The following is a 26,565-nucleotide window of genomic DNA, read 5'->3' as shown; positions in this document are numbered from 1 at the left end:
CACACCCCAGAAACTTTGACATACATTTTCCATGCTTGACGTATTAGAATAATCAGTGTTTCTTTGAAATATCGAGAACCCCTCAAGCGATTTCCATTGTTTTACTTTCCAAAGCAGGTTCTGCCGTGGTAAGTACAGCTCTAACTAACTTTGTATCGTCTGGTTTCTATTTTAAAGAGTTGTAGAAATAATATACAGCTTTATTATGATACTGAGCCATGACATTTAGGCAATCACAAAGTGATGATTAATTGCAAGCTCCATCGCTTGCTTTTACATAGCAAAGTTTTTGGCTCTGTCAGACTGCTGTACAAAGTACATTATAAAGTGAAAACTGAAGAAAAGTTAATTTACGGTCTTCCATATTTAAAACAGATCGATGGCAAAAGAAGCTTTCATTAGTTGTCTTATTTCTCTTCAAAGCAAGTCAGCCTGTCTATGACAGGAACCGTCGTAAAATGTAAATTAATTTATATATACATAGTTTAATAGTAAACTGGAGTGGCTTTAAGACCAAGAAGCTTCAATAGAGCAAACAATGATGCCAAGATTTATGTTGGGAGCTCCAGGACCATGAACAATCTTTCCACTGTGTATTAATTAGATAACCGAACGTTTCTGTTGCTAAATCTATAAGACAGAGCTGAGTTAACAGCTATTGTGTTTTATGCACGGCTAAGCTCAAGAGCGAGCGAACACATACAACAAAGAACTTTGTCTCCCTTGATAACCATTTCGGTGATTATTAGCTATTGTCAAAGACTCAGTATGCTCTAAAAGCTATTGGACTTTACCGTCAGTGTTTAGCAAGGAATAGGAATAGAAAAAAAAATGTAACTTACTTTCGAATATTTTACTTTATCGGTTTGCACGACGTTTAAAACTTATTTCAATATTAATTTGTTTTGACTTCCTATTGGACCTCCCATTGTCTTGCAGGGAAACTTCCTCAGTGTTGTTTCAGTTTTTGTCACTTTTGGTTTCATTTTCATCAGAAGACTGAGAAACTGAACACGGTAAGGTTTATAAACTGTAAGCTGCCTGTGACTGATAGCGTTGGGTGCACATATACCAAGTAGAGCTGATTTTAAATACTTTAAATTTACACTGAGAGAGGTTTCTCTGAATTGCGCGACTGCTTTTCCTTTTGTTTTCAAAGCAGCTATTAGTGAGTCACGCGAATAATTGTTTGGAAGCATCGTTTGAGCAGTGATAGTTTGCTTAACTTTTCCTTCTCTTCTACCTTTCAGAGGAAAAGGTCTTGTCATTGGCGCTTATCCATTTTGGTTTCATTCTGGTCGACTCATCAAATCCTGTGAGTATAAATCAATATTTTAATAGCTTTGTTATTAATAGTAGACTGAAATCATTAAGTAAACTGTTTACAATCGATCTACTTTTTGAACGCAAAGAAAGAACCTGGGAGAATTTGTCACCGTAACGTCGACTGAAATGGCTAACTACTTTTAACTCTCACGTCATGTAGTTAAAAGATTAAGCAAAACCAGTTGTCGTTAATAACGCTTGTGTGACCGAAACCCGATTGAAAAGCTCTTTTAAAAACTCCCTTCCTTTAACTCATCAGTGTTGCCAAACAATCTTGAACATGAGGTAAATTATTTTCTTCAGTTACTGAGTAACCGTAATCTGCTGTTTTTTTATCTCACATCCCGTCCCTTAATATCAAATTTATCTCGCATTTCCTGGTTGCAAAGAACACAAGCTGCTCAGGCCCAGTTATCTTTATCCCAAAACCCGCATCCCGCATTCCACATCCCGCCGGATTTTCAGTTCATCATGCATCCCGCTAAGCTTATGTTTCGACACTCCAGAAACTCCGAATACATCTTTTATGCAGTGTTTCCTGCAATATCTAGAAACCCTCAGGCGGTTTTCGCAGGTTCACTTTCCAAAGCAAGTTTCGCCGTGGTAAGTACAGCTCTGGCTAACTTTGAATCGTCTAGTTTCTATCTTAACCAGTTAGAATAATATATATGCATAGCTCAATTATGATAGCCACGACATTCAGGCAACCACTAAATGAGGATTAATCCCAAACTCAATCGTTTCCTGTAAGAATGGGAACGTTTTTGGCTCTGCGAACTGATATCACTACCATGAGAAGTCTACAGAAGGAAATCAATGAAATCCCGCAAAAGTAAATTACGAAATGATCACTCATAGATAATAAATATGAAGAATTACAACAGACCTATGGCAAAAGCCCTGCTTCTTTACTAGTCTTATTTGTCTTCAGACAAGGCAGCCAGTTTCTATGATAGGAAGGCGAGGAATGTAAATTCTATTCGACGTATGTTCAGTGGAGGAGAATAGTTTTCAAGCCCGAAAAGCTTTAAAAGAGCAAACAAAGATGCCAAGATTCATGCATATATATGTTGGAAGGTCCACGACTCTAAATATTCTTTCGTTTTACCATCATACGCTATGCATAAGTCACATAACCGAACCGTTTCAGTTGAGTTACATAGTCTTTGAAACAGAAATAATTATCTATTGTGTTTTATGCATAGTTAAGGACAAAATGAGGAAAAAAAACATACAACGAAGAACTTTGTCGGGCTTCATAATCATTTCAATCAATAATTAGCTATGGTCAACATTGCGATATGGTTTGAAAGGCATTGGCCTGTACTGTCAGTCTTTAACAATAAAACGGAGATAGCAAAAAATGTTACATACTTTTGAAATAGTGATTAAACTCGATTGTTTAGCACAACGATTGAAACTTTTTCAATTCTAATTTGCATTTGCTCTTGTTTTTCAGATTCTATCACTTTTGATTCAATTTCGTCCGAGGATCGAGAGACTGAACACGGTAAGGTTATAAACTCCAAACTGCTGGTTTAATCTACTCGGACACTTTGAAATGGATTCATGAGTGTGCCAGAGGAAACTAAGTTCACTTTGTGGCTACCTTTGCTACTAATGATGTTTAGATTTTGATATTGGCCTTAATTTGGTTTTTATTGATGGTTTGCGTTTGTTCAGTACTGCTTCTTCTTTGTCCCTTCTTTTGAAATGGGTGTAGCGTTACAATCTAATTACCCTTTTAGTTCCCTAAATTTGGTGAGCATCTTGTTTGTATGATTAAAGCGCTCATTCCCATCAGTCTAGTCTCAATTTAATTTGCATACGAAACCAGGCGTCATATGTGGTTAAGTTTCTTGTCTCGTCCTTGCTCAGGTAATGCGACTTCAAAACAGAACAGCTCTGACTGCTCTGAGAGATAGGCAGGTGAAGTTGTAATTGCGTATTGAGTACGCGCAAAAGCGCCAAAAGTTCAAATTTTTCTCAAGACTTTTGTCCATGATTTTAGCAAGAGAATATTTTTAGCAACAGAATATTATTACTCTAATTAACTAAAAAGCTTGATTTGTGTTATTGTTATTAGGGTACATAGAGGAGGACGCCATGAACAACATATACGACGTTTTACAAGCCATCTTTATTGGCTTGGTTGTTGCTACTTTCCTTCTCAACACTGGTCGTGCTCTAAAAGGCATTGAGGTCTGCAAGGAATGTTTGATCTTCCTAAATGATAAAGTGCTAAAAACCAAAGGAGAAGTTTTCAATTTACTTTATATTGGTATCCATATGACAATCTTCAAGGCGTACTGTCTTATCCCTGATCACACAGAAGCACTAATCTACGGCAGAAAACTGCTTGACATTTTCCGCGAACGTGGTAAAAAACATGAAGAAGGGAATCTTACTGTAAAACTGGCCGACATATATCGACAGCAGTATAAATACCTAGAAGCAAGAGAACTTTATAAGAAAGCGATTAATATCACGAAAGAAATGGGAGATAGAAAGAATGAAGCATACATCGATGAAAAGGTTGGAATTATATCTTATTACCTTGGTGACTACGACATAGCTAAAGAATATCTTGAGAAAGCCCTTGCCATCACATTACAACTTGGTGAAAAAAAGAGAGAGGCAACAGTTTACGCAAACTTAGGAACTGTGTTTACATCTCTTAGTGAATATGACAAGGCTAAAGAATATCTTGAGAAAGCACTTGTTATCAGAATACAAATTGGTGACAAAGAGGGAGAAGCCAGCTCGTCCAGAAACTTAGGAACTGTGTTTAAATCTCTTGGTGAATATGACAAGGCTAAAGAATATCTTGAGAAAGCACTTGTTATCAGAATACAAATTGGTGACAAAGAGGGAGAAGCCACCTCGTACGGAAACTTAGGAACTGTGTTTACATCTCTTGGTGAATATGACAAGGCTAAAGAATATCTTGAGAAAGCACTTGCCATCAGAATGCAAATTGGTGACAAAGAGGGAGAAGCAGCAGATTACGGAAACTTAGGAACTGTGTTCACATCTCTTGGTGAATATGACAAGGCTAAAGAATATCTTGAGAAAGCACTTGCCATCACAATACAAATTGGTGACAAAAAGGGAGAAGCCACCTCGTACGGAAACTTAGGAACTGTGTTTACATCTCTTGGTGAGTATGACAAGGCTAAAGAATATCTTGAGAAAGCACTTGCCATCAGAATGCAAATTGGTGACAAAGAGGGAGAAGCAGCAGATTACGGAAACTTAGGAACTGTGTTCACATCTCTTGGTGAATATGACAAGGCTAAAGAATATCTTGCGAAAGCACTTGCCATCACAATACAAATTGGTGACAAAAAGGGAGAAGCCACCTCGTACGGAAACTTAGGAACTGTGTTTACATCTCTTGGTGAATATGACAAGGCTAAAGAATATCTTGAGAAAGCACTTGCCATCAGAATGCAAATTGGTGACAAAAAGGGAGAAGCAGCAGATTACGGAAACTTAGGAACTGTGTTCACATCTCTTGGTGAATATGACAAGGCTAAAGAATATCTTGAAAAAGCACTTGTTATCAGAATACAAATTGGTGACAAAAACGGAGAAGCCAGCTCGTACGGAAACTTAGGAACTGTGTTTACATCTCTTGGTGAGTATGACAAGGCTAAAGAATATCTTGAGAAAGCACTTGCCATCAGAATGCAAATTGGTGACAAAGAGGGAGTCGCCACCTCGTACGGAAACTTAGGAACTGTGTTTACATCTCTTGGTGACTATGACAAGGCTAAAGAATATCTTGAGAAAGCACTTGTTATCAGAATACAAATTGGTGACAAAGAGGGAGAAGCCAGCTCGTACGGAAACTTAGGATATGTGTTTACATCTCTTGGTGAATATGAGAAGGCTAAAGAATATTTTGAGAAAGCACTTGTTATCAGAATACAAATTGGTGACAAAAACGGAGAAGCCAGCTCGTACGGAAACTTAGGAACTGTGTTTACATCTCTTGGTGAGTATGACAAGGCTAAAGAATATCTTGAGAAAGCACTTGCCATCAGAATGCAAATTGGTGACAAAGAGGGAGTCGCCACCTCGTACGGAAACTTAGGAACTGTGTTTACATCTCTTGGTGACTATGACAAGGCTAAAGAATATCTTGAGAAAGCACTTGTTATCAGAATACAAATTGGTGACAAAGAGGGAGAAGCCAGCTCGTACGGAAACTTAGGATATGTGTTTACATCTCTTGGTGAATATGAGAAGGCTAAAGAATATTTTGAGAAAGCACTTGTTATCAGAATACAAATTGGTGACAAAAACGGAGAAGCCAGCTCGTATGGAAACTTAGGAACTGTGTTTACATCTCTTGGTGAATATGACAAGGCTAAAGAATATCTTGAGAAAGCACTTGCCATCAGAATGCAAATTGGTGACAAAGAGGGAGAAGCCAGCTCGTACGGAAACTTAGGAACTGTGTTCAGATCTCTTGGTGAATATGACAAGGCTAAAGAATATCTTGAGAAAGCACTTGACATCACAATACAAATTGGTGACAAAGAGGGAGAAGCAGCAGATTACGGAAACTTAGGAAAAGTGTTTACCTTTCTTGGTGAATATGACAAGGCTAAAGAATATCTTGAGAAAGCACTTGCCATCAGAATACAAATTGGTGACAAAAAGGGAGAAGCCAGCTCGTACGGAAACTTAGGAACTGTGTTTACATCTCTTGGTGAATATGACAAGGCAAAAGAATATCTTGAAAAAGCACTTGCCATGAGAATACAAATTGGTGACAAAGAGGGAGAAGCAGCAGATTACGGAAACTTAGGAACAGTGTTTACCTTTCTTGGTGAATATATCATGGCTGAAGATTATATTCAGAAGGCACTGTCAATTACTCGAGACATTAAGGACTTAGACAAAGAGTTTCAAAGTCTTTGTCTTCTTACAGTGGTGAAGTTATCCCAATACAAGATCCAGGAAGCGTTTGACTGTCTGTTTCTGAGTATGGATAAAAGCGAATCTTTACGACGGTTTTTACGGGACAACGACGATTTTAAGGTATCGTCTTCAGATGTTCGCAGTTTTCCCTACCGGAGTCTAAGTGCATTCCTTTGTTTTGGGACAAATCCGAACTATGGCCTTTATGTTCTAGAGTTGGAACGGGCTAGAGCACTAGCAGACTTGATGGCAACTCAGTATTCTGTTGAAAGCTACATCTCAGCTGATCCGCAATCGTGGATTGGTATTGAAAATATTATGAAAAAAGAAAGCAACTCTTCTTGTCTGTACATTTCTTATCATGATCATGGTGCGTTCTTCTGGGTTCTCAAGACAAGTGGAATCATTCATTTCCGAAGAATAACAGTAGATGAGAAGCTAGTTGGTGCCGGACTAGTTGGCAAGTTGGCTGATTTCTTCGCTACAAGCTTTCGAAGCTTTGGTATTGTACCGGAGGAAGATTGCGAAGATCGATCCTTAAATGATGTTCAGAGCCTCGCAGCATTGAGACTTATAGAGCAAGAAGATGAAGAAAGTGGAAACTCCGAATCGAGCTTTTCTTCGTACTACAGAATGTTAATCAGTCCGGTAGCTGATCTACTTGAGGAGCCGGAGCTCATTGTTGTTCCTGATCGCTGCTTAAACCAAGTTCCATTTCCAGCGTTAAAGGATGAAGGCGGGAGGTATTTATCAGAGAAATTTAGAATCCGCATCGTTCCTTCTTTGACGACTCTGAAGGTCATTCAGGACAGTCCTGCAGACTATCACAGTCAGACTGGTGCTCTGATAGTGGGGGATCCAGCAGTCGGTACGGTCCTTTACAAAGGAGAGAAAATGACCTTGCATAGGTTACCCTGTGCATTAAAGGAAGCAGTAATGATTGGACGACTGCTAGGTGTTCAACCTTTGTTGGGACAACACGCAACAAAGCAGGTGGTACTTGACAGGTTACATTCAGTGAGTCTGATCCATTTTGCAGCCCATGGTAATGCTGACCGAGGAGAAATTGCCCTTTCCCCAGTACGCCCTCCTAACAGGATTTCAGCTGAAGAAGATTACCTATTGACGATGTCTGACATTGCAAAAGTTCAACTGCGAGCTAAACTGGTGGTACTTAGCTGCTGTCATAGTGCACGTGGGCAGATTAGAGCCGAAGGAGTCATTGGAATCGCTCGAGCGTTCTTGGGATCCGGTGCACGGTCCGTTTTGGTGGCTCTATGGGCCATAAGTGACGAGGCAACAGAGCAGCTGATGCTTCATTTCTACAAACATTTTGTTTGTGGTAAGAGTGCCAGTGAATCTCTTCACCAGGCCATGAGGTGGATGAGAGGTAACGGCTTTGAGATGGTTTCCGCGTGGGCGCCATTTATGCTGATTGGAGATAACGTGACATTTGACTTTGGAAAATAAGAGTAAGTTTCCTTAAAGAGGTACTATGATGAAAATCGCATCTTTGCTATTCAATAAGTAGTTTCTTAGAAATCGATTTTGAAATAAAAACTAGCGCTAAAAATTCACGTCTCGACCTCTCCGAGGTCATTTTCAAGTGAGTAAACTTTCTAAGTTAGCATAAATATGTTAAAAAACAAGTTATAATAGATAAAATGGCGAAAGCTAAAATGTGATAAAATATGTGAAAAAGTGAAGGAAACTTGTATGAACAAGTGGACGGTGTAGCTGTGGGAGCGCCACTGGGTTCCCTCATAACAAATGCCTTTACGTGCTAAATCAAGAAAGAGCTAGAAATATCTTCTACAAACGCTTTGTAGATGATACACTTAGCGCGATGCCGGAACCGTAAGCAGCCTCAGAATTCCTGGAGAGATTAAACAAGGGTCATCCCTCTATCGATTTTACAATGGAGAAAATGGCAGGCTTCCCTTTCTCTGATGTTATTAGGAATGGCTTCCGCCCAGACACCACGGTCTACAGAAAACAGACGGACAAAGGGCTTTTGCTACACTACCACAGCCACGTTGACGCCAGATACAAACAGTCACTGCTGAACACCATGCTTAAAAGTGCGTTTCAACTCTCGTCTGCGTGGAAGTTTTTTCACGAGGAATGTGAACGACTAAAACAGATCTCCCGACTGCGCTATCCTGACGACCTTGCACAGTCAACCATTCGCAGATTCATTGAATCAAAAGTGTCCGAGGATTCACATACCCGAGTGGCTGATAAAAGAGAAGCCCCAATCAGAATCGTGTTGCCCTACAAGGACCAGAAATCTGCAAACGTAGTACGCAAACAGCTGGCTGACCTCAGTCGGAAGATCAACGCAGATATTAGCCCAGGTTACACAAGTAGAAAGATCAAGGATGAAATTAAGGTCAAGGGAGACAAGCCGCCTCTTGTGACTCAACAATGCGTAGTGTTTTCATTTCAGTGTGGCCTGTGTGATGCAGGCTATGTCGGCTATACGTGCCGACACCTACACCAACGAATTGAAGAACGCAAAGGATCGGTAATCGGAAACCACCTCAGAGAGCAGCACGATGTGGAACCAGAAGACATCGCACAGAGCTTTCGAATCTTAAGAAAGTGTCAGAACAGATTTGATTGCCTCATTTTTTAATTACTTTTTTTAACCAAGGAACTGAAATCAACGCTAAACAAACAGTGCGATTCAATTCGCGCCAAATTATTTGTTTCAAGCAAGTCTTGCTAAGATTATTTTATTTTTCCATCGTATATTTTTAACACATTTTAACACATTTTAGCGTTCGCCATTTTTATCTCTTATAACTTGTTTTTTAACATATTTATGTTAATTTACAAATTTTACTCACTTGAAAATGATCTCGGAGAGGTCGAAACGTCGTGACTTTTTAGCGCTAGTTTTCCCATTTAAGTCATTTTAAAACATAGACAAGTAGTCTGTAGGAAAAGAAAAACTCTGTTTACTATTTTCAATTATTTCTTATCGTTCCAGATATATTCAAGTTTTTAAAATATGCAGACTAACTAAGCGATGACGTCATAAACTCAACCGGATCTTGTTTAAATATTATGAACAAAGATATGTCAGCCAATTTGAATTAGAAATGTTTAATTCTCGGCAGTACGATTCCAGTAGAGGTGCTCCATATTATTAACATAAGATTTTGTTACCATGGCAACATACTGGGTTCCAGACCTCCCCGATATTAAAGACTTTTCTGGCCACCTTTAGCGTTCTATATTGATATTTGCGAAGGGTACCTTATCTGCATGATCCAGCAAGCATATAAATATGTTAGGTCAGTTTATGGCCTTGTTCAATGTTTTTCAGGCTGAAAATTATTGAAATATTGAAATTAGGTTGGAGGGGACTTGGAAAGAGTGGGTTGCTGTGGGAATCAAAATTTTTATAGCCGTAGGTGTGTTGCATGTAGGAATAATAGCCTACCAAGTTTCAATGGTTTCTGCTGCAAATTGACCGAGATAGCTCTATTCTTGGCTTCCACGTGACGTCATCATTTTCTCAAATCGAAAACTAAAGAGCAACCAAAGTTGTTATCCTCATCAGGCATAAGAGGGCAAACATTTATATCTGTTTACAACCTTTTAGCTCAGTAGCCTGCTTCGTCTGGAAACCAGTGCATTTTGAATTTCAGAGTTATGTCGGTGCGTGACATAAAGCTACCAACGCGTTTGTCGAAAAATATATACTTATCTCGTGATTTTTAGCCTATTCAGAAGTTAAAGTATTAGAAAAAGTGCTTATGTAAATGCTTGTCTTTGTCAGTACAGATAATCAGTCGCCTTAATAGCCAAAGTAAGTTCCACGTGTTTACCCTATTTTCCAGCCGCCATGTTGGTGTCCCACGGAGGTACATCAACATGGCGGCTCCATACTGGGCTCTAAAAATTTGTGCAAAATATTTCGTCAAATATTTGAAGTTTAGGAAAACGCGCAGACTTAAATCTTGGAGAAGTGTCTTTTTTATCAATCTCCTATAACATCACAATTTCTTAACTTTATCCGCCAAATGGTTTTCGCATTACTTTTAAATTGCGTGACAGTGCAAGCCAAGAATTTATACACTTCATGTAGTATTTGGCTGAGTGTATGACATCATCATCTCTCTCATTTGCATATTTTACGCAATTTTCAAACTTAAATATTTCCGGAACCAATGCAAATATTTACAAACGGTCAACGAGTTTTTAATTTCTCGTAGAATTTTACTTGATCAGAGAGTGTGCAGTATCAGTGTTTAAGTGTAATCTAGATGATGCTCTACTTAACATATAATGTCGTTGAAAGTGATTTACTGGCATTTTTTCAATTATACCTTTGAGTTATAAAAACGCGCAAAAGCTCACAAAACTATTGGAGTCGCACTCTGAATGCCTGTACTCTGAATGCCTGTGTGGGCAAAAACACTGCCAAATTTTCCCAGCACTGAGGCAGACACCTGGGTATGCTAAAAATCAACACAGAGCTACCACTAATAACATATCACGTTATTTTGCTAAAGCTGGTCCATTGTGTAATCCTCTCGAGCAAAACAAAAATCTGCTTTCTTATAGAAAGAAGAAATTTTATACCTTGGTTATATTGGGAATACCTTTGACCTGTTTTATATGAAGGAGTAAATCGTTTTATTTGGCGAGCATATCTCAGTCAGGGATAAAGTGATTCTTTGTTTCTACTTTTGCAGGCTTGCTTTGCACCAGCGTCATACCCAATGTCTGACATTGAAATCCAAGATGGCGCCCAGCTGTTCCCTGAATACAGACACAGTTTGAATCAATGGGACGATTTAATTTTTGCAAGGAGTAACTCCGTGACAAGGCTGGTTAATGAGAAACGAAAGTAGCAGTAAATGATCAGTTGTGACGATAGGTTTTTCCTGCAAACACTGTAAATTTCGGACTAAGCGGACACTTCAACTGACAACTGGGGGAATCTAACTCTGGAGAGCACTGCTTGCCTGCGAGAACGGAAATTCGTCACGATTTCCTGGTACACGAGGATCTACTTCAATAGTCTTCACTACGGACGTCAAGGAAGAGACACAACTTGGTCCGACCGTAGTTTAATCGTAATCGATGTAATCGATGTAATCGAAAAAGCTTTACAAACGTACTTGTCTATATATCATCCTTAAGACGTCAAGTGTTTACAATATGATAATGCAACTTCTAGCGTAAAATACGAGCGGAAAGTACTTAAGAGTGATTTTCTGAGAGTGTCGAGAATCGGAAGACATTCACGAAAAATCGATTTTTCTTTTATTTCGCCAAAACATACCTTTGGGTGAACTTATTCATGGAAAAATAGTTTAAAGTTCCAACAATTTATTTTATGGCCAAAATTTGAGAAAGTTGGAAATTTGCATATAATGGCGGTTTTCGCAGCTTAAAATGTTCAGAATTTCACGCTTCTTTACGAAAACAGCGGGGGCGTAAAAACAATCCTATGAAAACAAAACTTGGCACAAATATTATTTCATTCTTATACTTTAAAATCGTGTAATAAGTTTCTTGAAGTTTTGTTTGTAGCTTTGTAACGAAGGGTATTTTGTACAGCCGCCATATATGTCTCTTGGCAAGGAACAAATAAAGGCCAACTTTGACTAGTATAAATGGCCTCTGGTATATATCATTTGGTCAAAATATCTACATTTTAGGAAACCTTGGTTATTGTTTTTTTCACCCGAAAAGGTATAGCTCTGGGAATTAAAATGTTCTCCGTCAGTAAAATAAAATGTTACGGCATGTAAGCGAGTTCAAATTTATGCAAATCACAAGGTTATTCTTTAGAAGTCAACGTTTTAAAACAGAAAACAACGACTCACCGTTACTTACGTTCCTTCTGCTGCTATACAAACGATTTTAACTTCCCAGTGTCCTTGTGACCTGTTCTGTAAAATATTTCAAGTAAAATAGCGAGCATAAACGGCCATAAAATTCGACAAGGCCGACAATGTTTATATTTGAGGTGAGACACTGAGTGGCACACAAAGTCCTGGCTGTTTTCATCGTCTTGCTCAGTCGAGAGTCCTTTAAAAATATGATAGAATATTCGCTTCAAACCGAAGCAAATTAGTTTCTCATATCCATATGCCTCATGTCGACTCATGAGTAAATTAATCAGTCCCCGTACATTGAATTAAACACTCGACTGACCTCTGAGGTCAGGAGGTCACCTGATATGTCATTATGTTACTTTTCCCCGGTATCACATTACACGCGTAACGCCGTATTTGAGGACGCTCACGCGAAAATTTTCCAGTCGATAGATATTTTCTTAATTTTTACGGCGGTCAGATAATGAGTTACTTGCGTCAGAAATGCAAAAAAAAAAAAAAAAGAAAAAAGAAAGAAAGAAATGGGGGTCACCGACTTCGTTTCAGAGATAAAGCGTGTAGAAAACGACATGATTTTGAAAATTCAGCATGGTCTACAGGGGTTTATAGTTAAAAATATCGAATGTGAGTCAAAGGAGGCAAACGATCTTACTGGATAGCACCACCGCCTGTGGTTTTTAAAGCAGTGACTATCCGGGTCAGATCTCCAGAAATCGTCAGTTACACGGACTAATAAGTGGAGATGAATAATGACCTTGGCAGTGAATGCGTTATTTAGCGGCACGGAAGGAACGAGCTGAATACGCAAATCTCACGCGAAAAAAATAAGCTTTGCTCTCGCTGTTCGTATATCACCAGCCTTTGCTAACTAAAACGGAACAGCCTTTGTTTCTATGTTTTAGTCATTTCAGTCACTTATGACGCTCAATTTTGCTGTTATGATTAGGTTTTAGAAGTAGCGATAATCCACCCCCACCTCACTCCCAAGAAAAATAATTTCAAAAGTCGATCGTGACGACCAATACTCCCGAAAGCAGAATGCAATCTGCATGAATTGTATTGAGAGGCACTAGCCCGCGAACAGGCATATATTGGAGAAGAGAAAGTAGGAACGGAAAAAGGGAATTAGAAGTGCCACCCAAGCCTGTTCGCCTTAAACGAATCTACCTGGACATACTTAAAAAAAGCCATATTACCATTAAAACGGATTAACTCTGTGCTGCTGTAACTGAGGATCATGTGTTGAATGTTTGTTTAATTTTTCACACAATAACTTTATAAGGAAGTGAACATATTTGATTTGCATTAACAAGCGCAACTTAAAACTATCAAGAGTACAACTTCAACAAGTAAGTAATAAATGTCTGACACTTTTTTGACGCCTTCAACGACACAGCCAAATATTGAACCTCCGCAAGATATGTGATTGTAAAGTTTTACAGTAATCAAATGAGAAGGAATGTCTTCAAATATGGCCGGAATAGGAAATTGAACGGTAAATTTGGGAAGAAAATCTTAAAGTGCACCTAACCCCCAAATTTTTTTTCGCTAAAACAAATCTAGACTTTATTTGAAGCATTTGGGGAAAACATTTTTGAATTTGGTTGAATCCTCGATTTTCTATGCCCTTTCAAAGTCGCGATTAAGTGGTTCACGACCGCGTTTTAGGGAGTCTGGGGCGGCGGTACCTGATGACGTCTACCCAGGAACCAAACACAATAGCGCCTCAGTCAACTCACTGTATTTGCTCGAGAAACTAGAATGCAAAACTAATCGTTCCGATGTATTTTGGGACTAAAACGTCCAAGTTTTGTCTCAGAATCATTTCTTTTTCGTCACTGGAGTCAGAGTTAAGTTTCGATTCGGAAGGCTCCGAAATAAACCTCGATCGAGCACGTTCGACAACTGTGAACTCACTGCTTAGAGCTTTGAGAGCAATTTGCAATATTTCAAGCGACGACGGGGAAGACGTCTTTGCGGACGAGCTGCTTGTATATTAGGAATGGAAAGCTGATACGAAGTGGAGGAGCAGGCAAACGAACAGCAGGAAAGAAGACTCAAGGACTGCTTTGGATGGTAATTTCGTCAACTAAACATAAGATTCCCACGCGTGTTTATAGCCCGTTTACATTTGTCCTTACCGAGAATGTATTTTGTCAAGGTTCTGCTAAATCCAGTTTGTGTTTTACTTTCAGTTGAATGCTTCATGTTTATAAGAGCGACGTACGTGTTGCAGTTTTCGAGACTTGATGACCTCCAAAACATTGGCTTCGATCGATTGAAAATCGTATTGTCTGGACCTGTATTTTTGAAGCTGCGGGAAGCAAGGCGGAAGGAAACATTTCATACAATTACCGATTTCACATTGTCACACGTTTTAAGTCGTAACTCCAAATAACCAATGTAAATTGTTCTCAAAGTTTGCAGTGAAATTCGTCGGATAAGCGAAAAGGATAAGTTCCCTAAGAGGTCCGCAGATAATGTTACGCGGTCATATTTTCGACGCTATTGCACAGAATCTTTGTCACACTGCTGATTTCCAAACCTTCGAAAAACTCTGTGAGTCTAACAATTTTGTTATCATGTAATTCTAGAGGATTAATCTTCGACTTTCATCTAAATCGAAAGAGAAATAAGTGTTGGTTAGCGGCGTACAGTTACGATCTATTTACGTATCAGTATAACGCTTCTTGATCATGACCGGATCACACAACTTTGCCGGTTATGTGATAAATACTGCGGGATTGGAAGATATAGGTTGTCGGTGGTATTTCTACAAATTGCTGGTTAGCTTTAAGCAGAAAATTTATGAAAACAGCGTTCGAAAGTCTGCGGAACAAATTCCAGTGAGAGTTCTTCAATGGTTCTCACAGATTCAGTTCGCTTGTTTCGGTTCGACAAAATCAACCATCGTTTACGTCTTTATTGCACCATTAGCCGATCATCGCCAGTAAATTGTACAGTATACCTTTCTTTAAATCTGGAATATTGCTGCAACAGCCGATAGCACCTCTGGAAGGCGTTTCTGCGCACTTTTCGAATGTTTATTGCACCATCCTGAAGGAGATGAGAGGAAATGAGATATCCAACCTTCCCGGGTAGACGTCAAAAGAGCCGCTGGACCCATTCTCCTCAAACTCGGTCGTGAAACAAAATGGCGGTGTTTTGGAGCTATTTTCGAGATTTCGTCGTGGCACAGAAAATCGAGGATTTAACGGAATCCAAAAATTTTTTCGCAGAACTATTTCAAATAATAAGCAGATTCGTTCTAGCGAAAAAAAATTTTTGGGTTAGGTGCACTTTAAGCCTATATAACATAAATTTCAGATTAGAAAAATAAAAGAATGAAACAAATGTAAGTAAGCCTTTATATTCATAGGGAGGCGCGGTGGCCTCATGGTTAGTGCGCTCGTCTCCGGATCGAGCGGTCTGGGTTCGAGCCCTGGCCGGGGACATTGTGTTGTGTTCTTGGGCAAGACACTTCACTCTCAGAGTGCCTCTCTCCACCCAGGTGTATAAATTGGTACCGGCCAACTTAATGCTGGCATGACCCTGCGATGGACTAGCATCCCATCCAGGGCGGAGTAGAAATACTCCTAGTCGCTTCATGCTACAGAAACCGGGATAAGCTCCGGCCTGATGGGCCACTTGGCTCGCACGCAGACTTGACCTTACCTTACCTTTATTTTCATAGAGTAAGTTTGTCACTTTTGCAAAGCGACACGAAGCGTTACTGAAAGCAAGTAGCTTGCGTTACTCGAATAAATAATATGCAGAATTTAAAACATTATTATCTTCGGCAGTCCAGCTTTTCCTGCAGATAAACGGTTTCTTATTTTTGAGTATTTATCTTTGCGCAAGTTTAGATGTGTGCCAAATGTTACTAAGCGCAAAACTATGAATCACGTCGACGTCAGAGAGATCAATCCAGTGTTGAAATTATGTCAGGGTATCATGCATCTATGAACGATATGTTAGAAGCTAACAATTATGTCAAAATGTTGCTTTTTCAATTTTCTTATTAAATCGAAATGTCGTCAAAGAGACTTTGAATACCGTAATTCAACTAAATACCGTAATGTTCAATACGGCGTTACGCGTGTAATCTGATACCGGGGAAAAGTAACATAATGACATATCAGGTGACCTCCTGACCTCAGAGGTCAGTCGAGTTGTTTATTCACTGTACGGGGACTGATTTATTTACTCATGAGTCGACATGAGGCATATGGATATGAGAAACTAATTTGCTACGGTTTGAAGCGAATATTCTATCATATTTTTAAAGGACTTTCGACTGGGCAAGACGATGAAAACAGCCAGGACTGTGTGTGCCACTCAGTGTCTCATCTCAAATATAAACATTGTCGACCTCGTCGAATTTTATGGCCGTTTATGCTCGCTGCTTTACTGGAAATATTTTACAGAACAGCTCACAAGGACACTGGGAAGTTAAAATCGTTTGTATAGCAGCAGAAGGAACGTAAGTAACGGTGGGCCGTTGTTTCCTGTTTTAAACCGTTGACTTCCAAAGAATAACCTTGTGATTTGCATAAATTTGAACTCGCTTACATGCCGTAATATTTTATTTTACTGACGGAGAACATTTTAATTCCCAGAGCTATACCTTTTCGGGTGAAAAAAACAATAACCAAGGTTTCCTAAAATGTAGATATTTTGACCAAATGATATATACCAGAGGCCATTTATACTAGTCAAAGTTGGCCTTTATTTGTTCCTTGCCAAGAGACATATATGGCGGCTGTACAAAATACCCTTCGTTACAAAGCTACAAACAAAACTTCAAGAAACTTATCACACGATTTTAAAGTATAAGAATGAAATAATATTTGTGCCAAGTTTTGTTTTTATAGGATTGTTTTTACGGCCCCGCTGTTTTCGTAAAGAAGCGTGAAATTCTGAACATTTTAAGCCGCGAAAACCGCCATTATATGCAAATTTCCAACCTTCTCAAATTTTGGCCATAAAATAAATTGTTGGAACTTTAAACTATTTTTCCATGAATAAGTTCACCCAAAGGTATGTTTTGGCGAAATAAAAGAAAAATCGATTTTTCGTGAATGTCTTCCGATTCTCGACACTCTCAGAAATTCACTCTTAAGACTGAGTTTGCCAGAGGACCAGGCAGGGGTGATACATGCCATCTCTTCAATTTGGATGAAACTTTGCCAGATTGAAGGAACCACCAAACAACTCTAAAAGACAAAGTGGGCCGGCTCTGCGATTTTTCCCTTGGGAGTCAGTTACTGAAGGTAACTGAACGCAAAAGTCCTCGCAATAATCTTTAAAATAACAGTGTATCACGAGCATAACACCTGAATTCTATTCGTATGATCGAAATATGGGAATGAACTGCCATGATATTTAGATTCTAAAGCATTGAGGTGTTAGATGCGAGTTTAACAGAGCATATCTTGTTGTTTAGATTGCTCTTAAAACCCTGTTCAATCATCGCAGGTCAAGAACTTGACCTTGCAGTTTGTATATATCAATACTTACCTCACACTCTCGGCATACGAACTCTATTCCATTCTGAGTTAAAAAAAACCTTAAATTATCAGGCATGCAAATTAATCTTGTTTAACGCCGTAGATAGAGTCCACCACGATTACATGAGCCCAGAAAGTTGGTCAGCGGTTTTATCAACTGGAGTAAGCGCAGACAATTTTTCATGTACCACAATACGTAAAGAGAGCACTCTGATTAACTCAACGTCTACCGTTTGCCCTATTTTCCTACTCAGATACCTCCTCTGGTTGGAACATCTGTCGAAGTCGATGGAGCTCTCCAATGAACAAAATCATCATTTGCGTGCGGATGATGCAAATTTCTCGTCTTGCACGTGCGTGCATACTTTGGCTACCGTGAAACTTCATTACTTTTAAGCAATTATGAAAATACGTTTTTCTTCTGAACGTTTCTATTCTGAATTAGCAACAACAAAGATTGTACCTTATAGCAAAAACATTTTAAATAATCATGTCTGCGAGTAATAAGATGCTTGAAGAACTTTGCAATCAGCTTAGCCAAAAGAGGATTTAGCTGAGGTTCCCTTCGACCTGGGGCCCGCACAAGCGAACATGGCCGCATACACGTTAGCAACGCCTCCGCTCTGCTCGAATATTTTGAATTTTTCTGGGCACTCGACGTAGAAACTAGAGTCGCTCTGGGCTATTCGTGACTGCTTAGCAAGCTCCCACGTACATGCATAACTGGCGCTACATTGCTGCAAAATAAATAATTTGCTTTTTTACAAGACTGCCTAATCCTGATTCTCCTGGAAGGACAGTAAGAAGTAGTAGAGGCAATATTACATATGTAATTAACTTATTCGTTGTATCATAATTCCAGCTGCCTTCAAATTTCAAGCCTGGTTGAGATCTCTTCTGCCTCTGCAACAAAGTCCTCCTCCTCATCCTGAACAGGACTCGGATCAGCCTGGTCTATGGCTAGTCGGCCACTTCTGTACATCACAGACAATCTGCTGAAGTACCTAGCTATTTGGTCAGCAACAAGCCACTCTTCTTTATTGAACATTTTCCTGCCATTACCATCACGCAGAGTTTTCATCTTGCTGCACACATCCACAGCACTTTGCTTTCTCCCTGTCTCCTCGCCTTCCAGGAATGTTCTTTTTAGATATGTCTTCACCTTCTCGGAAAAGCGAGTTGCTCTTCGTAATGTTTTGAGAGCCCATCCTTTAGCAACTTCACATGCGGGATCAGCACAGGCCGTTCGGGAGCTCGACCCTGTTTCTTTGTGTATGTAGCTTCCAGACACCTCCTTGCACGTCTCGGCTCATTTTCTCTTGATGCTGTCATATGTAGTTTCTCTCTCTAATCTCACAAGGTGTTTTCCAACGTCCATGTGTTTCTGCAGATTTGCAAAAGACTGATAAGTCTTTGTGCATCCCTCCTCGGGGAAAGCGAAATAAACTCTCGTAGCCTCGACATTTGGCAGCTTTTTTTCAACAGATTGTGCGGTGCTAGGCTGAGGCTGTCGGTGCTCACCTCTCAAAGTCGTGGATCTATAAGCACCAGCCTCCTCTCGCGGTACACTGAAGGGCTGCTCGACTCGAAGGTCTCTAGGTCCTTGAGGTGTTCCAAATCTATTCACCTGTGCAGGAGTAAAACGTTTACCTGGGCCCACATCATAAGCCTTCCACACTCGCAAACCTCCAGACTCAAAACTAAAATTATTCAGAGACGGAATCCCAGACATTGTGTGCTTCTTCATGGTCTGGCTTGATTCTTGAACCTTAACAACTGCTGCCTGGCATCCTTTAACCCCGCCATAGGAATCCATCGCAGCCTTCATATCACTAGCACTTTTAATGTCATGGCCTTCATTTATGTAACGCCGCATATGGCTCTTCAGTGTGGCAATTCGTCGGTCACAGACGTCCTTTCCAGCCTGCGGATCGCTGAAATCATATCTGAGTATCGTAATGCCTGCGCGCTCTCCAAGGCTAGGAAGAGAGAGGATTAGATAAGTACAATGATAACATCCTGCATTATCGCTGCGCAAAAATGCCTCTTGAATGTTTGGGTTTGCTGCTTTCAGTGTCGTCAGTGTGCGTTCTATGATTGAAGCGACTGCGAACCAGTTTTGAACGCAATCCTCAAACAAATGGATGTAAGTTCGGGCCTGGAACAGAAGGACAATAACACAGTTAGCTCTAAAATAACTAGAAACGACAGTAATATGTGAACATTACAGTTTGACATACATCCCAGACCTTTTTGTTAATCCGGCTCTGACAGGATGTTGCCCTCCCTAAGGGACTACTCTGTTAGATTGACGGCGGTGCTCATCGTTCATTTTCATGTGCCGTCGATCGGTACCGCTAAAGTGACAGGGTTAGAGTTATCGCGGCACCTTTTTAGGTAAAAGCGGAAAAAATTAGCACCTATTTGTTACTCAACTATTTGAAATTTTAAGTTTATGTGGACATTTTTATTGCTTTAGAAATGTCAGTGTCAGCTAATGTGTTCTTATAGAATTGGTACCCTTTAGGGGTTGAAATGTATTTGGGCCACGCCCATAAAACGGGATTTGGGCACCGTTTCTAAAGCGTCTTTTTGCTACACGCATTTTCTAAATTATAGCAAAACTCTATTTTGAAGTAATTATCTCAATGTCATAACAATCGCTTCTTGTCACTGCAACTGTCACATGCCACGATTTGCCCTTTTTGCCAAACCAGTCACGATGGGTTTCTCGAAAGCTGGATGGCCCAATTCATTATCAGGAGAACCTGTCGTGGTGACAGATTATCAATGATGTCTCTCTTCGCAGAATCCTGGTGAGCCGCTCTAAGGATGTGAGCTTTCCATTCGTCAAGTTCAGGGAGAGCTGAGTCTACATCGTGTATGATTTCTTCTTTCAGATCACTACCGCTTGACAACAAAACAACACAAAAAACGAATCTTACCAAAGTGTACAATGCTAATAAAAACAGTAACGAAAATGACAACCAACCGACAAGTCCTTACCTATAGAAAACAGTAGGAGACGATAACGACATTTGTAGATCCACAACAGCATTCCTGTAATTATCACGTCTGTCACAGACTATGTTGTGCTCATGGTCGCAGTGCCCTTGGTAATCGGGGTCATCGGTGCTCAGCGCATACACACTGCAGTGATCAGCGCAGGGATCAGCTCTAGACACGTGAATTTTATAGTCTGTCTTAAGATAGGTTTTTGACGACTTTAGACGGGCACTGATGTCTCTGGCTGTTCGCTCACACAAACCTGAAAAATGGGACAGACATACATGAGTGTGCTATAGTCTTGATTTACACTGCATTTATTTTTTCAAACATGTATTATGGGCTCTAAGAAGCATATTTTTAATAGTGAGACATACATACCCAATGTACAAAGTTTATTAGTTGCCTCATCCAGAGTACTGAACGCTGTCACTCCATCGGTTTGTGTGCTGTCCAATCCAGCTAACGATTTCTTCTGGGAAGCAGCGCATATCTGGGCAAAGCAGTTGAGAAATAATTATTGATAAAAAGCCAGATAGTTTGTTCACACAATTCGTCCAGTTAGTAGACTAATAAGACCTTAGCGAGCCCCAAAACCTGTCCAGGTAACCATTTCTTAAAAATGAATTATTTATATCGAATCCTTTTCTTAGAGACAGAATCAAAGACGTAAACATGTTCAGGGGGTGAAACTAGACATATTCGTCCTCGTTACCTTGAGGATGCTAAACAGGGTTGATCTTCCCATGGGTTCGAATCCAGACTCAGAGCAGTATGACTGGTACAAATGAGTAAGACGGGATGCCACAAATGTCCTCACCACATTTGGAATTTCTATTGTCTTACCATCTGACAGTCTTAGGGTCTTCGTCCCGTAGGCTACGTCCTGGAGAAAGGAGGGGCTTGAAATAAAATCAAGAAAGTGATCCACTTTAACTGAATCACGCCTGCATCGCTGCAAAACAGGGGGTTCAATAATGTGGCCTGGGCTAGTACGGAAAGTGTGTTTTCTGGCCTCATCTATCCTCCACAAGGTCAAACCTGGAATAAAGCTCAGTAACTCTGTCTTAGAGTAATCGGCCACAAAGACAGAGAGAATTTGCTGTCTGGTATACCAATTTGTAGCTTTATTTTATGGGGTGACAAGCCTGGAACGCAATGTTTTCTCAGGGAGGTTCACGTCCGAGTCGGTGAAATGGCTGTACGCCTCTAGCACTTGCTGCAGAAGCCGTGTAGACTGCCCTGGGGCTATAGCATCTAGACTCGCCTCAACAACTTGCATTCCTTTTCGCTCGTAATAGCGTGTAGTGGATGATGAGAAACCTTCCGCGTTTGTGTTGAGCTGAGATCGTACTGGGCTCACTCTACCATCAGCTTGTCTTAGAAAATTGTTGAGAGAATGAAGTTTCATTTGTATCTGTGGCGTTGCCTGCCATTCCATTGATGTTTCTATGGCCGTTGAGGATTCTTGTGAGCCAGAGGAAAATACATCTGAGCCATCATCACTTAGCAGGGCTTCACCTTTACGCAAGGGCAACCCCTTACAGGATTTGGTTTCTCGCTGAAATTAGAAAATAGCAAAAGTATCAAGTACTTCTCCAACAAAGGGGAAAATGATTCTTCATGGAAAAGCTAATTAGCACTGATTCTTCTTTAATGTTAGGAACCTCAGCGGAAGCCTGATTGGTTTTCTGGGAAACATTTCTTTAGACTATGAATCTAAAAATAGCTACGGATCTTTCCTTATTTTATAACTGACCACCTTATGTTGAAAAAGTCAGGAACACTAAACTTCCGTTGCAGCATGTTTGTGTTGCATTCGACTACCCTTGACAGGACAAGGCTAAATTCTAGAATTTACCAGATTGTGTGTATCTTCACGGCTAGTAGAGGTTATATGGTTTAGCTTTTTCCTAACGATTCCGGCGTTTAGTGTCCAGGCCCCAGCTTGCGTCCTCAAACTCACCAAATTGGGTAACCAGACTAATTAGGCTGCAGCTGTACACCAAGAACGGAATGTCAGTGTTCTTATTTGTAGTACCTTAGTGAGTGTGCTTACGAATATCTAATTAATAACTCGTAGGTAAATGATCAATAACTCAGTGCAATGTTCGATGACATTGTATCTGGCAAGCTTCCGGTAAGGTTTCCTTGGGGAAACAGATGAAGTAATTTAAACTCTGCAGTGAGTGTTGCGTTGGTTATGTGCACCTTATTCACAGCTGGAGTGCGCTGCCTTTTGAATTGTTTTAAAGATCCTATCGACAAAGCAGCAATGCGAAACATACCTCCAGCTGACTTCCAGAATCACTCGATGCGTGCAGTTGTTAAGGGAGGAACTCGTGTATGGGTTCTCGGGCTCTAGTGAACTATTCAGATTGCGTTACAACTGGCTCTTCAGATTACGTTACAGCTGGCTCTTCAGATTGCAACGTGAACGAATCTTCATCTGGGTTCACGACTCGTACAGCGGCAAGGTGATCATTTCTACAAAGTTTGCAAATTCCTGTAAACAGTCAAACATTAAGTAAATACAACATACGCGAAGTTTGAAAAATGTACAGTGATTAACGCATCCTTTCGCTCAAATAACGCCCACCCCCCCAAAAGAAAATGAGTCCTTGTGCGATCAAAACTACTGCACTCACTTATGACGACGATACATTTTTATGTATTTGCGTTACGCTTTGAGTTCCCATGGTTCTTGTCAGAGATCGTCTTGTTCGTTGCCCTCTTCCTGGCTGTAGCTAACCCTCTGATATAGGGATAATGAGAAATAATTGCATCCCTTGAATAATAGCCCCTTTTGGGCCAAACAAATATCACTCAGGGCGACCAACATGGTACATCTGTTCATTTGCATAATTTAGCGGCCTCGTAACAAGATCTGTAAGTTGGAAACTACTCCTGATCCTAGTTAAGAAAAAGTTTCCGTTTTATTCTAGATTTCGGCTTTGATCCATGATCCCATCGATGTGATTCCTGATCTTGAGCCTGGATTTACTGATTCCAGACTACACAAACTTTGATGCCAAGCGAACGATACCTGGGTAGCACTCTCTACAATGGACTAGTTTAGGGGGATTCAGCTTGAAATGGGTACTATTTTAAGATCTGAATGATGATTCATAAAAAAGGAACGGTTTGTAGTTCGGGCGTAGCCTCCTATGCAGACATTCTTTGAGCTCGTCTCGCAATCTTCCTTCTCCCCGTTGTAGGGGACGGAAGATTACGTGACGAGCCCAAAGAACGTCTGCGTAGGAGGCTAGGTCCGAAGTTCAAACCGTTCCTTTTTTCATAAATCATCATTCAGATCTTAAAATGGGAACCTCCCCAATAAAACTCTGTTGATTACTTCCTATCCCCACCCACCCCTCACTCAGGTTACGCCCCCGACATAATGTTTGAACCAAGGGCATCGTGAAATTTTAAAATGCGGTAGGCAAGTATACATTCCTCCCTTACCTGCTCCGACTAGAACGAGTGTGTTCCACTTTGACATGATTTCTTTGCTCATCTCCAACGTCGCTCCCCTCTCTGGCTTGCCCTTGCGATTCCCATGAAGAGGATACGCACATTTTTAATAATTAGGTAATTATTATTAGCTGCAAATTTTTATGTAAACTAGATTACATCTTGATAAATTAATAAAGATGGTGAATTTTAAGCTCGGTAATGAAATGTGAAGATGAATTAATCAACATGACACGAGCGTGGGACAAAGAAAAATTCTGAGTCCCCGACAGGAATCGAACCCATGACCTCCCGAACACCGGGCGGGCGCTCTATCCACTGAGCTACGAGAACTCATGGAGAGCGAGGTCATTTAACTGAGTTCGTATATGATAGGTGTCCTGCATACTGCTAGGATCAACGCTGTCGAATTCATCGTGAGTAGTGATAAGTTAATAAAGATGGTGAATTTTAAGCTCGGTAATGAAATGCGAAGGTGAATTAATCAACTCGCTCCTGTCATGTTGATTAATTCACCTTCACATTTCATTACCGAGCTTAAAATTCACCATCTTTATTAACTTATCACTACTCACGATGAATTCGATAGCGTTGATCCTAGCAGTATGTAGGACACCTAGCATATATGAACTCAGTTAAATGACCTCGCTCTCCATGAGTTCTCGTAGCTCAGTGGATAGAGCGCCCGCCCGGTGTTCGGGAGGTCCTGGGTTCGATTCCTGTCGGGGACTCAGAATTTTTCTTTGTCCCACGCTCGTGTCATGTTGATTAATTCACCTTCACATTTCATTACCGAGCTTAAAATTCACCATCTTTATTAACTTATCACTACTCACGATGAACTCGATAGCGTTGATCCTAGCAGTATGCAGAGTATGCAGGACACCTATCATATATGAACTCAGTTAAATGACCTTGCTCTCCATGAGTTCTCGTAGCTCAGTGGATAGAGCGCCCGCCCGGTGTTCGGGAGGTCCTGGGTTCGATTCCTGTCGGGGACTCAGAATTTTTCTTTCTCCCACGCTCGTGTCATGTTGATTAATTCACCTTCGCATTTCATTACCGAGCTTAAAATTCACCATCTTTATTAACTTATCACTACTCACGATGAATTCGATAGCGTTGATCCTAGCAGTATGCAGGACACCTATCATATATGAACTCAGTTAAATGACCTTACTCTCCATGAGTTCTCGTAGCTCAGTGGATAGAGCGCCCGCCCGGTGTTCGGGAGGTCATGGGTTCGATTCCTGTCGGGGACTCAGAATTTTCCTTTGTCCCACGCTCGTGTCATGTTGATTAATTCATCTTCGCATTTCATTACCGAGCTTAAAATTCGCCATCTTTATTAACTTATCACTACTCACGATGAATTCGATAGCGTTGATCCTAGCAGTATGCAGGACACCTATCATATATGAACTCAGCTAAATGACCTTACTCTCCATGAGTTCTCGTAGCTCAGTGGATAGAGCGCCCGCCCGGTGTTCGGGAGGTCATGGGTTCGATTCCTGTCGGGACTCAGAATTTTTCTTTGTCCCACGCTCGTGTCATGTTGATTAATTCACCTTCATATGTTTTATTTGTTTTCTAATTTCTACTTACGTATCTTAGGAATTTCTGTAATGTAAAGGGTCGGTTAGTGAATAAATACAGTGCCGAAGTAATTTGATGGTACCGTGATGGAAAAAAAAACTTGATTTCTTTCGAGTTGCAGGTAGGGCTTTACAGTATAAAGTGGAAAAAGCAATGGCGGATGTTAATAAAAGTACTGCAGGGTACGTGGTAGTGCTTTTATAAATACAAATCGCGGGCATTTCGTTATAGTTTTGTAATTTATACCAGTTGGCATTTTTAAGAAGACTTCTGGGCTTTGAAGAATATCCGAAGTGCTCGGATCGACTATAAACTTAGCTTACCTCTGAATCACTTGACGTTGATTACAACACTGAATAAACGTTAAATTGTTGTAATGGATAATTTTTGCATTTTCAAATTAACGGAACATTTGACATTTGTTTGACATTTTCCTGTTGACTGCCACAGAAAGCTGCAGTAAAGGGTTCGTCCACGTAACCGGTTTACTAAAGTGTTTACGTTTCCCGCCGTGGACGACGGTCCCGTTCCAGGCCCCAATCGGTCACATACGTCGTCGTCCACGTTCTCGTCGTCATTGCTAAAGGTCCCTAATGAAGAGTTACAAAGCGCCAAGAATTATTAATTTTTTTTTTACGTTGCACGGAGCTTTGACTTCAGTTTTTAGTGTTTAAATGGCTTCAAGTACAAGTTCAGTTACTCACACTGTTTTCAATTACAAAAATCTGCTGCAGTAAAAAAAGAAACACAAACACAAACCAAAAAAGAGAAGTGTGTAGTGGCCAAAGAAGCAGACGCTTTCGATTTAGCGACCAAACCAGTAAAATTAGTCAAGTAGTAAGTTGGTAAAGTAGGTGATA

General features: G+C 40.3%; 3 protein-coding genes across 5 annotated transcripts; 1 reads left to right on the top strand and 2 right to left on the bottom strand.

Moving 5' to 3' along the window:
• The first annotated feature begins 300 nt into the window (after nucleotides 1-300).
• On the top strand, nucleotides 301-13,394 carry LOC145481028 (uncharacterized). The gene is made up of 6 exons (XM_081459412.1): nucleotides 301-1,016; nucleotides 1,251-1,315; nucleotides 1,878-1,929; nucleotides 2,786-2,836; nucleotides 3,413-7,730; nucleotides 10,968-13,394. Exon 5 carries the CDS (start codon nucleotides 3,433-3,435, stop codon nucleotides 7,726-7,728), a length of 4,296 nt encoding a protein of 1,431 aa, XP_081315538.1. The 5' UTR covers nucleotides 301-1,016; nucleotides 1,251-1,315; nucleotides 1,878-1,929; nucleotides 2,786-2,836; nucleotides 3,413-3,432; the 3' UTR covers nucleotides 7,729-7,730; nucleotides 10,968-13,394.
• A 3,996-nt stretch (nucleotides 13,395-17,390) lies between these two features.
• LOC145500887 (uncharacterized) lies at nucleotides 17,391-19,844 on the bottom strand (the record flags this gene model as incomplete). The annotated part of the gene is made up of 1 exon (XM_081480463.1): nucleotides 17,391-19,844. A coding segment is annotated over one exon (906 nt), but the record flags the coding sequence as incomplete, so codon positions are not given.
• LOC145482065 (uncharacterized) lies at nucleotides 19,836-24,975 on the bottom strand. 3 transcript variants are annotated; one of them, XM_081460659.1, is made up of 6 exons: nucleotides 22,924-24,975; nucleotides 22,004-22,196; nucleotides 21,351-21,834; nucleotides 21,017-21,128; nucleotides 20,636-20,897; nucleotides 19,836-20,539 (listed from the first exon to the last, which is right to left on the bottom strand). In XM_081460659.1, exons 3-6 carry the CDS (start codon nucleotides 21,381-21,383, stop codon nucleotides 20,347-20,349), a joined length of 600 nt encoding a protein of 199 aa, XP_081316785.1. In that variant the 5' UTR covers nucleotides 21,384-21,834; nucleotides 22,004-22,196; nucleotides 22,924-24,975; the 3' UTR covers nucleotides 19,836-20,346. The 3 variants fall into 3 exon arrangements, with proteins under 3 accessions (XP_081316785.1, XP_081316776.1, XP_081316793.1); XM_081460650.1 differs by having other exon boundaries at nucleotides 21,351-22,196; nucleotides 22,924-24,564; nucleotides 24,741-24,975; XM_081460667.1 differs by having other exon boundaries at nucleotides 19,836-20,533; nucleotides 21,351-22,196.
• Between the last annotated feature and the right edge of the window lie 1,590 nt (nucleotides 24,976-26,565).

Source organism: Orbicella franksi, chromosome 1 (genome assembly GCF_964199315.1).
Source record: "Orbicella franksi chromosome 1, jaOrbFran1.1, whole genome shotgun sequence".
Lineage (NCBI taxonomy): Eukaryota > Metazoa > Cnidaria > Anthozoa > Scleractinia > Merulinidae > Orbicella > Orbicella franksi.
Note: the sequence above shows the minus strand (reverse complement) of the source record. Positions and strands in the feature narration are given on the sequence as shown.

What these genes read in the sequence shown, in the direction of transcription:
- LOC145481028 (XM_081459412.1), top strand. Translation starts at nt 3,433, where the DNA reads ATGAACAACATATACGACGTTTTACAAGCCATCTTTATTGGCTTGGTT.
- LOC145482065 (XM_081460659.1), bottom strand. Translation starts at nt 21,383, where the DNA reads ATGGGAAGATCAACCCTGTTTAGCATCCTCAAG. An exon ending in CCCTGTTTAGCATCCTCAAG is followed by an intron (nt 21,129 to 21,350) that starts GTAACGAGGACG and finishes TGCTTTGCCCAG; the next exon opens with ATATGCGCTGCTTCCCAGAA. An exon ending in TCTCCTACTGTTTTCTATAG is followed by an intron (nt 20,540 to 20,635) that starts GTAAGGACTTGT and finishes TTTGTTGTCAAG; the next exon opens with CGGTAGTGATCTGAAAGAAG.